At 48.2% G+C, this 14,371-nt stretch overlaps 1 protein-coding gene across 5 annotated transcripts in view; it reads right to left on the bottom strand.

The window, feature by feature from the left end:
- LOC115117281 (lysyl oxidase homolog 3B-like) overlaps positions 1 to 14,371 on the bottom strand; it is a 119,972-nt gene that overhangs the window by 38,020 nt on the left and 67,581 nt on the right. For all 5 annotated transcript variants that reach the window (XM_065004447.1, XM_065004449.1, XM_065004448.1 and 2 more), the window contains 3 exons: positions 13,093 to 13,263; positions 340 to 403; positions 71 to 166 (listed from right to left, as the gene is read on the bottom strand). In XM_065004447.1, coding sequence (XP_064860519.1) covers positions 71 to 166; positions 340 to 403; positions 13,093 to 13,263 — 331 coding nt within the window. The remainder of the gene's footprint in view (positions 1 to 70; positions 167 to 339; positions 404 to 13,092; positions 13,264 to 14,371) is intronic.

Below are 14,371 nucleotides of genomic sequence, written 5' to 3'. Positions count from 1 at the left end.
ACAAACACCTGGAAAACAAGCTAAGAAGCCCTGAAGAATATCCAGCCCAACAGGTCCTTCAGGAACTCACTCTCTGAGCAGATGACCCCAGCAGAGAACTTGGCAGCAGTCTTCTGACAGCTGACAGTCCTGTGATGCTGGCAGTGGCTCAGAGACATCTCGTTTCCTATACAAAAGGAAGGGTTTGTTATTAGACACTTTTCTGAAATTTACCAGTAAACTAATCTGATTTTTTTTGTAATTTTCAAGGATTTTAAGGAATTTTCATAACATGTAAACTATATAAATACGTTTTTTTGTTTAATATTTGGTAAATTACCGGGAGTTTCACAACCCTACCTGTACATTTCACTCCACTCATCACCATCTCTGTCACGTTACTACTGTCCCAGTACCATGTTTCCTTAGCAACAGGAGAAACACAAACAAATAGCAGGAGGTTATCATCAAACCTTGATTTATCCAGGAAGTCCCATTGAGACCTATTTTACAAGGGACACTTGGCAATAGGTTATGATAATAATAATAATAATAATAATAATAATAATAATTGATTGGAGTGCTTTTCCTGTAGCTCAAAGAGCTTTATGTAGTAATGGGAAAACCTCTTCCTCTACCAATGTGTAGCACCCATCTGAAAGGTGCCAAAACGATCACCACACACCAGCTATCTTAGTGGAGAGGTGAGGAGTGAAACGATCACCACATACCAGCTATCTTAGTGGAGAGGTGAGGAGTGAAACGATCACCACATACCAGCTATCTTAGTGGAGAGGTGAAACGATCACCACATACCAGCTATCTTAGTGGAGAGGTGAGGAGTGAAACGATCACCACATACCAGCTATCTTAGTGGAGAGGTGAAACGATCACCACATACCAGCTATCTTAGTGGAGAGGTGAGGAGTGAAACGATCACCACATACCAGCTATCTTAGTGGAGAGGTGAAACGATCACCACGCACCAGCTATCTTAGTGGAGAGGTGAAACGATCACCACATACCAGCTATCTTAGTGGAGAGGTGAAACGATCACCACGCACCAGCTATCTTAGTGGAGAGGTGAAACGATCACCACGCACCAGCTATCTTAGTGGAGAGGTGAAACGATCACCACACACCAGCTATCTTAGTGGAGAGGTGAAACGATCACCACACACCAGCTATCTTAGTGGAGAGGTGAGGAGTGAAACGATCACCACATACCAGCTATCTTAGTGGAGAGGTGAAACGATCACCACATACCAGCTATCTTAGTGGAGGGGTGAAACGATCACCACGCACCAGCTATCTTAGTGGAGAGGTGAAATGATCACCACACACCAGCTATCTTAGTGGAGAGGTGAGGAGTGAAACGATCACCACATACCAGCTATCTTAGTGGAGAGGTGAAACGATCACCACGTACCAGCTATCTTAGTGGAGAGGTGAAACGATCACCACACACCAGCTATCTTAGTGGAGAGGTGAAATGATCACCACATACCAGCTATCTTGGTGGAGAGGTGAAACGATCACCACGTACCAGCTATCTTGGTGGAGAGGTGAAACGATCACCACACACCAGCTATCTTAGTGGAGAGGTGAAATGATCACCACACACCAGCTATCTTAGTGGAGAGGTGAAATGATCACCACGCACCAGCTATCTTAGTAGAGAGGTGAAACGATCACCACACACCAGCTATCTTGGTGGAGAGGTGAGGAGTGAAACGATCACCACATACCAGCTATCTTAGTGGAGAGGTGAGGAGTGAAACGATCACCACACACCAGCTATCTTAGTGGAGAGGTGAAACGATCACCACGCACCAGCTATCTTAGTGGAGAGGTGAGGAGTGAAATGATCACCACATACCAGCTATCTTGGTGGAGAGGTGAGGAGTGAAACGATCACCACATACCAGCTATCTTAGTGGAGAGGTGAAACGATCACCACGCACCAGCTATCTTAGTGGAGAGGTGAAACGATCACCACGCACCAGCTATCATAGTGGAGAGGTGAAACGATCACCACACACCAACTATCTTAGTGGAGAGGTGAAACGATCACCACACACCAACTATCTTAGTGGAGAGGTGAAACGATCACCACACACCAACTATCTTAGTGGAGAGGTGAAATGATCACCACATACCAACTATCTTAGTGGAGAGGTGAAACGATCACCGCACACCAGCTATCTTAGTGGAGAGGTGAAACGATCACCACACACCAGCTATCTTAGTGGAGAGGTGAAACGATAACCACATACCAGCTATCTTAGTGGAGAGGTGAAACGATAACCACACACCAGCTATCTTAGTGGAGAGGTGAGGGGTGAAATGATCACCACATACCAGCTATCTTAGTGGAGAGGTGAAACGATCACCACACACCAGCTATCTTAGTGGAGAGGTGAGGGGTGAAATGATCACCACATACCAGCTATCTTAGTGGAGAGGTGAGGGGTGAAATGATCACCACATACCAGCTATCTTAGTGGAGAGGTGAAACGATCACCACATACCAGCTATCTTGGTGGAGAGGTGAAACGATCACCACGCACCAGCTATCTTAGTGGAGAGGTGAAACGATCACCACATACCAGCTATCTTAGTGGAGAGGTGAGGGGTGAAATGATCACCACGCACCAGCTATCTTAGTGGAGAGGTGAGGGGTGAAATGATCACCACATACCAGCTATCTTAGTGGAGAGGTGAAACGATCACCACATACCAGCTATCTTAGTGGAGAGGTGAGGGGTGAAATGATCACCACATACCAGCTATCTTAGTGGAGAGGTGAAACGATCACCACACACCAGCTATCTTAGTGGAGAGGTGAGGGGTGAAATGATCACCACATACCAGCTATCTTAGTGGAGAGGTGAAACGATCACCACATACCAGCTATCTTAGTGGAGAGGTGAGGGGTGAAATGATCACCACGTACCAGCTATCTTAGTGGAGAGGTGAAACGATCACCGCATACCAGCTATCTTAGTGGAGAGGTGAAACGATCACCACATACCAGCTATCTTGGTGGAGAGGTGAAACGATCACCACATACCAGCTATCTTAGTGGAGAGGTGAAATGATCACCACGCACCAGCTATCTTAGTGGAGAGGTGAGGGGTGAAATGATCACCACACACCAGCTATCTTGGTGGAGAGGTGAAACGATCACCACATACCAGCTATCTTAGTGGAGAGGTGAAACGATCACCACATACCAGCTATCTTGGTGGAGAGGTGAGGAGTGAAACGATCACCACATACCAGCTATCTTAGTGGAGAGGTGAAACGATCACCACATACCAGCTATCTTGGTGGAGAGGTGAGGAGTGAAACGATCACCACATACCAGCTATCTTGGTGGAGAGGTGAAACGATCACCACGCACCAGCTATCTTGGTGGAGAGGTGAAACGATCACCACATACCAGCTATCTTAGTGGAGAGGTGAAACGATCACCACATACCAGCTATCTTAGTGGAGAGGTGAAACGATCACCACGCACCAGCTATCTTGGTGGAGAGGTGAAACGATCACCACGCACCAGCTATCTTGGTGGAGAGGTGAAACGATCACCACACACCAGCTATCTTGGTGGAGAGGTGAGGAGTGATATGTCAAATAGGTTAGCATAGCTAGGTTTCCATCCAATTGGCAACACATTTTCACATGAATATTCTCAAATCTGCATGAAAACAATTTTCTCATTTTACCCCAAGAGTTGTGTTTCCATCAAATTGGCTTGTTGCGGATAAAAGGCTGTGTGTGATGGCGTAGTGCACATAAAGATACAGGGGGGTTGTAGTCTACATGATGACATCACTGGCGCTCTATGATGACATCACTGGCGCTCTAGTCAGATACAGGGGGGTTATAGTCTACATGATGACATCACTGGCGCTCTAGTCAGATACAGGGGGGTTATAAGTCTACATGATGACATCACTGGCGCTCTAGTCAGATACAGGGGGGTTATAGTCTACATGATGACATCACTGCTGCTCTAGTCAGATACAGGGGGGTTAAAGTCTACATGATGACTTCACTGGCGCTCTAGTCAGATACAGGGGGGTTATAGTCTACATGATGACATCACTGGCGCTCTAGTCAGATACAGGGGGGTTATAGTCTACATGATGACATCACTGCTGCTCTAGTCAGATACAGGGGGGTTATAGTCTACATGATGACATCACTGGCGCTCTAGTCAGATACAGGGGGGTTATAGTCTACATGATGACATCACTGGCGCTCTAGTCAGATACAGGGGGGTTATAGTCTACATGATGACATCACTGCTGCTCTAGTCAGATACAGGGGGTTATAGTCTATGATGATGACAGGGGGTTATAGTCACTGGCGCTCTAGTCAGATACAGGGGGTTATAGTCTACATGATGACATCACTGCTGCTCTAGTCAGATACAGGGGGGTTATAGTCTACATGATGACATCACTGGCGCTCTAGTCAGATACAGGGGGGTTATAGTCTACATGATGACATCACTGCTGCTCTAGTCAGATACAGGGGGTTATAGTCTACATGATGACATCACTGCTGCTCTAGTCAGATACAGGGGTTATAGTCTACATGATGACATCACTGGCGCTCTAGTCAGATACAGGGGGTTATAGTCTACATGATGACATCACTGGCGCTCTAGTCAGATACAGGGGGTTATAGTCTACATGATGACTTCACTGGCGCTCTCAGATACAGGGGGGTTAGTCAGATACAGGGGGTTATAGTCTACATGATGACATCACTGCTGCTCTAGTCAGATACAGGGGGTTATAGTCTACATGATGACATCACTGGCTGCTCTAGTCAGATACAGGGGGTTATAGTCTACATGATGACATCACTGGCGCTCTAGTCAGATACAGGGGGGTTATAGTCTACATGATGACTTCACTGGCGCTCTAGTCAGATACAGGGGGGTTGTAGTCTACATGATGACATCACTGCTGCTCTAGTCAGATACAGGGGGGTTATAGTCTACATGATGACATCACTGCTGCTCTAGTCAGATACAGGGTGGTTATAGTCTACATGATGACTTCACTGGCGCTCTAGTCAGATACAGGGGGGTATAGTCTACATGATGACATCACTGCTGCTCTAGTCAGATACAGGGGGGTTATAGTCTACATGATGACTTCACTGGCGCTCTAGTCAGATACAGGGGGGTTATAGTCTACATGATGACATCACTGCTGCTCTAGTCAGATACAGGGGGGTTATAGTCTACATGATGACATCACTGGCGCTCTAGTCAGATACAGGGGGGTTATAGTCTACATGATGACATCACTGGCGCTCTAGTCAGATACAGGGGGGTTATAGTCTACATGATGACTTCACTGGCGCTCTAGTCAGATACAGGGGGGTTATAGTCTACATGATGACATCACTGCTGCTCTAGTCAGATACAGGGGGGTTATAGTCTACATGATGACATCACTGGCGCTCTATGATGACATCACTGGCGCTCTAGTCAGATACAGGGGGGTATAGTCTACATGATGACATCACTGGTGCTCTATGATGACATCACTGGCGCTCTTGTCAGATACAGGGGGGTATAGTCTACATGATGACATCACTGGCGCTCTTGTCTGATACAGGGGGGTGTAGTCTAGATGATGACATCACTGGCGCTCTATGATGACATCACTGGCGCTCTTGTCAGATACAGGGGGGTATAGTCTACATGATGACATCACTGGTGCTCTAGTCAGATACAGGGGGGTATAGTCTACATGATGACATCACTGGCGCTCTAGTCAGATACAGGGGGGTATAGTCTACATGATGACATCACTGTGCTCTATGATGACATCACTGGCGCTCTTGTCAGATACAGGGGGGTGTAGTCTAGATGATGACATCACTGGCGCTCTATGATGACATCACTGGCGCTCTTGTCAGATACAGGGGGGTATAGTCTACATGATGACATCACTGGTGGTCTAGTCAGATACAGGGGGGTATAGTCTACATGATGACATCACTGGCGCTCTATGATGACATCACTGGCGCTCTTGTCAGATACAGGGGGGTATAGTCTACATGATGACATCACTGGTGCTCTAGTCAGATACAGGGGTTATAGTCTACATGATGACATCACTGGTGCTCTAGTCAGATACAGGGGGGTATAGTCTACATGATGACATCACTGGCGCTCTATGATGACTTCACTGGCGCTCTAGTCAGATACAGGGGGGGTTATAGTCTACATGATGACAGGGGGTTATATCACTGGCGCTCTAGTCAGATACAGGGGGGTTATAGTCTACATGATGACATCACTGCTGCTCTAGTCAGATACAGGGGGGTTATAGTCTACATGATGACATCACTGCTGCTCTAGTCAGATACAGGGAGGTTGTAGTCTACATGATGACATCACTGCTGCTCTAGTCAGATACAGGGGGTTGTAGTCTACATGATGACATCACTGCTGCTCTAGTCAGATACAGGGGGGTTGTAGTCTACATGATGACATCACTGCTGCTCTAGTCAGATACAGGGGGGTTATAGTCTACATGATGACATCACTGCTGCTCTAGTCAGATACAGGGGGGTTATAGTCTACATGATGACATCATTGCTCTAGTCAGATACAGGGGGGTTATAGTCTACATGATGACATCACTGCTGCTCTAGTCAGATACAGGGGGGTTATAGTCTACATGATGACATCACTGCTGCTCTAGTCAGATACAGGGGGGTTATAGTCTACATGATGACTTCACTGGCGCTCTAGTCAGATACAGGGGGGTTATAGTCTACATGATGACATCACTGCTGCTCTAGTCAGATACAGGGGGGTTATAGTCTACATGATGACATCACTGGCGCTCTAGTCAGATACAGGGGGGTTATAGTCTACATGATGACATCACTGGCGCTCTAGTCAGATACAGGGGGGTTATAGTCTACATGATGACTTCACTGGCGCTCTAGTCAGATACAGGGGGGTTATAGTCTACATGATGACATCACTGCTGCTCTAGTCAGATACAGGGGGGTTATAGTCTACATGATGACATCACTGCTGCTCTAGTCAGATACAGGGTGGTTATAGTCTACATGATGACATCACTGGCGCTCTAGTCAGATACAGGGGGGTTATAGTCTACATGATGACTTCACTGGCGCTCTAGTCAGATACAGGGGGGTATAGTCTACATGATGACATCACTGCTGCTCTAGTCAGATACAGGGGGGTTATAGTCTACATGATGACATCACTGCTGCTCTAGTCAGATACAGGGGGGTTATAGTCTACATGATGACATCACTGCTGCTCTAGTCAGATACAGGGGGTTATAGTCTACATGATGACATCACTGCTGCTCTAGTCAGATACAGGGGGGTTATAGTCTACATGATGACTTCACTGGCGCTCTAGTCAGATACAGGGGGGTTATAGTCTACATGATGACATCACTGCTGCTCTAGTCAGATACAGGGGGGTTATAGTCTACATGATGACATCACTGGCGCTCTAGTCAGATACAGGGGGGTTATAGTCTACATGATGACATCACTGGCGCTCTAGTCAGATACAGGGGGGTTATAGTCTACATGATGACTTCACTGGCGCTCTAGTCAGATACAGGGGGGTTATAGTCTACATGATGACATCACTGCTGCTCTAGTCAGATACAGGGGGGTTATAGTCTACATGATGACATCACTGGCGCTCTATGATGACATCACTGGCGCTCTAGTCAGATACAGGGGGGTATAGTCTACATGATGACATCACTGGTGCTCTATGATGACATCACTGGCGCTCTTGTCAGATACAGGGGGGTATAGTCTACATGATGACATCACTGGCGCTCTTGTCTGATACAGGGGGTGTAGTCTAGATGATGACATCACTGGCTCTATGATGACATCACTGGCGCTCTTGTCAGATACAGGGGGTATAGTCTACATGATGACATCACTGGTGCTCTAGTCAGATACAGGGGGTATAGTCTACATGATGACATCACTGGCGCTCTAGTCAGATACAGGGGGGTATAGTCTACATGATGACATCACTGTGCTCTATGATGACATCACTGGCGCTCTTGTCAGATACAGGGGGGTGTAGTCTAGATGATGACATCACTGGCGCTCTATGATGACATCACTGGCGCTCTTGTCAGATACAGGGGGGTATAGTCTACATGATGACATCACTGGTGGTCTAGTCAGATACAGGGGGGTATAGTCTACATGATGACATCACTGGCGCTCTATGATGACATCACTGGCGCTCTTGTCAGATACAGGGGGGTATAGTCTACATGATGACATCACTGGTGCTCTAGTCAGATACAGGGGTTATAGTCTACATGATGACATCACTGGTGCTCTAGTCAGATACAGGGGGGTATAGTCTACATGATGACATCACTGGTGCTCTATGATGACTTCACTGGCGCTCTAGTCAGATACAGGGGGGGTTATAGTCTACATGATGACATCACTGGCGCTCTAGTCAGATACAGGGGGGTTATAGTCTACATGATGACATCACTGCTGCTCTAGTCAGATACAGGGGGGTTATAGTCTACATGATGACATCACTGCTGCTCTAGTCAGATACAGGGAGGTTGTAGTCTACATGATGACATCACTGCTGCTCTAGTCAGATACAGGGGGTTGTAGTCTACATGATGACATCACTGCTGCTCTAGTCAGATACAGGGGGGTTGTAGTCTACATGATGACATCACTGCTGCTCTAGTCAGATACAGGGGGGTTATAGTCTACATGATGACATCACTGCTGCTCTAGTCAGATACAGGGGGGTTATAGTCTACATGATGACATCATTGCTGCTCTAGTCAGATACAGGGGGGTTATAGTCTACATGATGACATCACTGGCGCTCTATGATGACATCACTGGCGCTCTAGTCAGATACAGGGGGGTATAGTCTACATGATGACATCACTGGCGCTCTTGTCTGATACAGGGGGGTGTAGTCTAGATGATGACATCACTGGCGCTCTATGATGACATCACTGGCGCTCTTATCAGATACAGGGGGGTATAGTCTACATGATGACATCACTGGCGCTCTAGTCAGATACAGGGAGGGTATAGTCTACATGATGACATCACTGGTGGTCTATGATGACATCACTGGTGCTCTAGTCAGATACAGGGGGTTATAGTCTACATGATGACATCACTGGCGCTCTAGTCAGATACAGGGGGGTATAGTCTACATGATGACATCACTGTGCTCTATGATGACATCACTGGTGCTCTAGTCAGATACAGGGGGTTATAGTCTACATGATGACATCACTGGCGCTCTAGTCAGATACAGGGGGGTATAGTCTACATGATGACATCACTGTGCTCTATGATGACATCACTGGCGCTCTAGTCAGATACAGGGGGGTATAGTCTACATGATGACATCACTGTGCTCTATGATGACATCACTGGCGCTCTTGTCAGATACAGGGGGGTGTAGTCTAGATGATGACATCACTGGCGCTCTATGATGACATCACTGGCGCTCTTGTCAGATACAGGGGGGTATAGTCTACATGATGACATCACTGGTGGTCTAGTCAGATACAGGGGGGTATAGTCTACATGATGACATCACTGGCGCTCTTGTCAGATACAGGGGGGTATAGTCTACATGATGACATCACTGGTGCTCTAGTCAGATACAGGGGTTATAGTCTACATGATGACATCACTGGTGCTCTAGTCAGATACAGGGGGGTATAGTCTACATGATGACATCACTGGCGCTCTATGATGACATCACTGGCGCTCTAGTCAGATACAGGGGGGTATAGTCTACATGATGACATCACTGTGCTCTATGATGACATCACTGGCGCTCTTGTCAGATACAGGGGGGTATAGTCTACATGATGACGTCACTGGCGCTCTAGTCAGATACAGGGGGGTATAGTCTACATGATGACATCACTGTGCTCTATGATGACATCACCGGCGCTCTAGTCAGATACAGTGCTGGTAGTCTACCTACATGATGACATCACTGGCGGTCTATGATGACATCACCGGCGCTCTAGTCAGATACAGTGCTGGTTGCCTACCTACATGATGACATCACTGGCGCTCTATGATGATATCACTGGCGCTCTAGTCAGATACAGTGCGGGGAGCCTACCTACATGATGACATCACTGGCGCTCTAATCAGACACAGTGAGGGGAGCCTACCTACATGATGACATCACTGGCGCTCTAGTCAGATACAGTGCGGGGAGCCTACCTACATGATGACATCACTGGCGCTCTAGTCAGACACAGTGAGGGGAGCCTACCTACATGATGACATCACTGGCGCTCTAGTCAGACACAGTGAGGGGAGCCTACCTACATGATGACATCACTGGTGCTCTAGTCAGACACAGTGCGGGGAGCCTACCTACATGATGACATCACTGGCGCTCTAGTCAGACACAGTGAGGGGAGCCTACCTACATGATGACATCACTGGCGCTCTAGTCAGATACAGTGCGGGGAGCCTACCTACATGATGACATCACTGGCGCTCTAGTCAGACACAGTGAGGGGAGCCTACCTACATGATGACATCACTGGCGCTCTAGTCAGATACAGTGCGGGGAGCCTACCTACATGATGACATCACTGGCGCTCTATGATGATATCACTGGTGCTCTAGTCAGACACAGTGCGGGGAGCCTACCTACATGATGACATCACTGACGCTTTATACTACCTGTCCCAGCTCTATACTACCTGTCCCAGCTCTATACTACCTGTCCCAGCTCTATACTACCTGTCCCAGCTTTATACTACCTGTCCCAGCTCTATACTACCTGTCCCAGCTATATACTACCTGTCCCAGCTCTATACTACCTGTCCCAGCTCTGTACAATCTGTCCCAGCTCTATACTACCTGTCCCAGCTCTATACTACCTGTCCCAGCTTTATACTACCTGTCCCTGCTCTATACGACCTGTCCCAGCTCTATACTACCTGTCCCAGCTCTATACTACCTGTCCCAGCTTTATACGACCTGTCCCAGCTCTATACTACCTGTCCCAGCTCTATACTACCTGTCCCAGCTCTATACTACCTGTCCCAGCTTTATACTACCTGTCCCTGCTCTATACGACCTGTCCCAGCTCTATACTACCTGTCCCAGCTCTATACTACCTGTCCCAGCTCTATACTACCTGTCCCAGCTTTATACGACCTGTCCCAGCTCTATACTACCTGTCCCAGCTTTATACGACCTGTCCCAGCTCTATACTACCTGTTCCAGCTCTATACTACCTGTCCCAGCTCTATAGTACCTGTCCCAGCTTTATACTACCTGTCCCAGCTCTATAGTACCTGTCCCAGCTCTATACTACCTGTCCCAGCTCTATACTACCTGTCCCTGCTCTATACTACCTGTCCCAGCTTTATACGACCTGTCCCAGCTCTATACTACCTGTCCCAGCTTTATACTACCTGTCCCAGCTCTATACTACCTGTCCCAGCTCTATACTACCTGTCCCAGCTTTATACAACCTGTCCCATCTCTATACTACCTGTCCCAGCTTTATACGACCTGTCCCAGCTCTATACTACCTGTCCCAGCTCTATACTACCTGTCCCGGCTCTATACTACCTGCCCCGGCTCTATACTACCTGTCCCAGCTTTATACTACCTGTCCCATCTCTATACTACCTGTCCCAGCTTTATACGACCTGTCCCAGCTCTATAGTACCTGTCCCAGCTCTATAGTACCTGTCCCAGCTCTATAGTACAGTATCATACTTCCAACACACATCATACTGTGAAGGAATTGATTTCTGCTTCTCCCAGTCTTACTCACAGTGATGGCATGCATGGAGTATCCCAGGCCTAGCTGTCTGCAGACTACCATGGCCTCTTTAGTGGTCCAGCTGGCAGAACACACCGTGCCCCACCTCGCCCCCACCTGAACCTCCACACGGCCCTCATAGTACGTCCTGCCTCCCACGATACGCACCTGTAAAGGGGCCCTAGGGGATGTCAGTGAGAGGGCACCTCCTGTCTCAACTCCAGTCCTGGAATACCCCCAACAGTACTGGTTGTTGCTGTAGCCTCGGACCACCTGATTAAACTAGTAAGTTAATCATCAAGCCCTTGACTAGTTGAATCAGAGGTGTTTGTTCGGGATAGTCGAGGACTGGAGATGAGAAACACTGCTGTAGCCTGTCTGTGCTTCCTCCAAAGTCTAGTCTGTGCACAGTCCTAAGGGTCAGGGGTTTTCTGATGCAACAACAGCTGTGGGGTTCATAGACTCACAGGTGAACATGTCAGGGTGAACATGTCAAGGTGAACATGTCAGGGTGAACATGTCAGGGTGAACATGTCAGGGTGAACATGTCAGGGTGAACATGTCAAGGCGAACATGTCAAGGTGAACATGTCAGGGTGAACATGTCAGGGTGAACATGTCAGGGTGAACATGTCAAGGCGAACATGTCAGGGTGAACATGTCAGGGTGAACATGGAGTGGGGAGCCACATTTGTTCCTTCCTGGTGGGTTGGGGGAACCAATGAGATGTCTCTACCTGGCATGTTATGGTTGGCTGTTATGGTTAACACTCTCGTGATGAGGTAGCCTGAGAGGTTAACACTCTTGTGATGAGGTAGCCTGAGGGATTAACACTCTCGTGATGAGGTAGCCTGAGAGGTTAACACTCTCGTGATGAGGTAGCCTGAGAGCCAGAGGTCCCTAGCCATGAGGTCCCTAGCCATGAGGTCCCTAGCCATGAGGTCCCTAGCCATGAGATCCCTAGCCATGAGGTCCCTAGCCAGAGGTCCCTAGCCATGAGGTCCCTAGCCAGAGGTCCCTAGCCATGAGGTCCCTAGCCATGAGGTCCCTAGCCATGAGGTCCCTAGCCATGAGGTCCCTAGCCATGAGATCCCTAGCCATGAGATCCCTAGCCATGAGGTCCCTAGCCATGAGATCTGCGGAACAAACCCGAGGTTGGAGATTCATGGTAATTGTAGTCCATGGTTATAACCTGGTTTAAGCATGTTCTATTAGCACTGTACAAGCCGTTAGCTTGGTTAATACACCTACTTGCAGGCCGTGGTTAGCGTAGCCTAGCCCCAGCTGTCTGCAGGCCACCATGGCCTCCTTGGTGCTCCAGGCCCCTCCACAGATCAGCCCCCAGCTCCTGGTCCCGTTAGCCTCTGTGCTCAGCACCTCCACCCGCCCCTCATACCGCGTACGGCCCCCTGTCAGGCGGATCTGTGGTTGGGCAGACGGGTTAGGAAGCGGAGGGCAGGGGGGGTGTGTGGATTGGGGTTAGTATGGGCTATTACGGTCTGGCTGAACACAGGGCGTTTATCCAGACATACAGCACTTTGATTCAATCAGTTCTGCCTTAACCCTTCGATAGCCGACAACTGCATAGCAGTTTCATTGGTTTTATTTAGGCCATGCTGGAGGTGGAACTGCGTTAAATCAGCAAGCAGCTCCCGCCTTTATCCCTATTGCGGACGTTGCCATTGGATGTTGCCATTGGACGTTGCCATTGGACGTTGCCATTGGACGTTGCCATTGGACGTTGCCATTGGATGTTGCCATTGGACGTTGCCATTGGATGTTGCCATTGGACGTTGCCATTGGATGTTGCCATTGGACGTTGCCATTGGATGTTGCCCACGTTGCCATTGGATGTTGCCATTGACGTTGCCATTGGACGTTGCCATTGGACGTTGCCATTGACGCGTTGCCCTTATTGGACGTTGCCATTTGCCATTGACGCGTTGCCATTGGATTGGATGTTGCCATTGAGCGTTGCCATTGGATGTTGCCATTGGACGTTGCCATTGGATGTTGCCATTGGACGTTGCCATTGGACGTTGCCATTGGACGTTGCCATTGGACGTTGCCATTGGACGTTGCCATTGGACGTTGCCATTGGACGTTGCCATTGGATGTTGCCATTGGACGTTGCCATTGGACGTTGCCATTGGACGTTGCCATTGGACGTTGCCATTGGACGTTGCCATTGGATTAGTAATAATCCCACATAGCCTTGATACAATTTGGAACAGTGGAATGTTGTAAACTTTAACACAGTTCCACCTCTGTCACTGCCCAAATCACAGCAATGCGGGAGTCAGCTATCTGTTAAAGGCTTGATCTGATTGAATCTCTGCCATCCAAATGGCACCCTATTCCCTATTTAATGTACTACTTTTTTACCAGGGCTCATAGGGCTTTGATCAAAAGTAGTGCACTTTGTAGGGATTAGGGTGCATTTGGGATGGATACTTTAATTTATGGGTTAAAGGCATGTGTTTGATGAGAGTAAAGGACGTCATGACATCCATCACATAGTCAGGATGCG

Source organism: Oncorhynchus nerka, linkage group LG18, assembly GCF_034236695.1.
Source record: "Oncorhynchus nerka isolate Pitt River linkage group LG18, Oner_Uvic_2.0, whole genome shotgun sequence".
Lineage (NCBI taxonomy): Eukaryota > Metazoa > Chordata > Actinopteri > Salmoniformes > Salmonidae > Oncorhynchus > Oncorhynchus nerka.
This window is presented reverse-complemented; position numbering and strand designations above follow the sequence as displayed.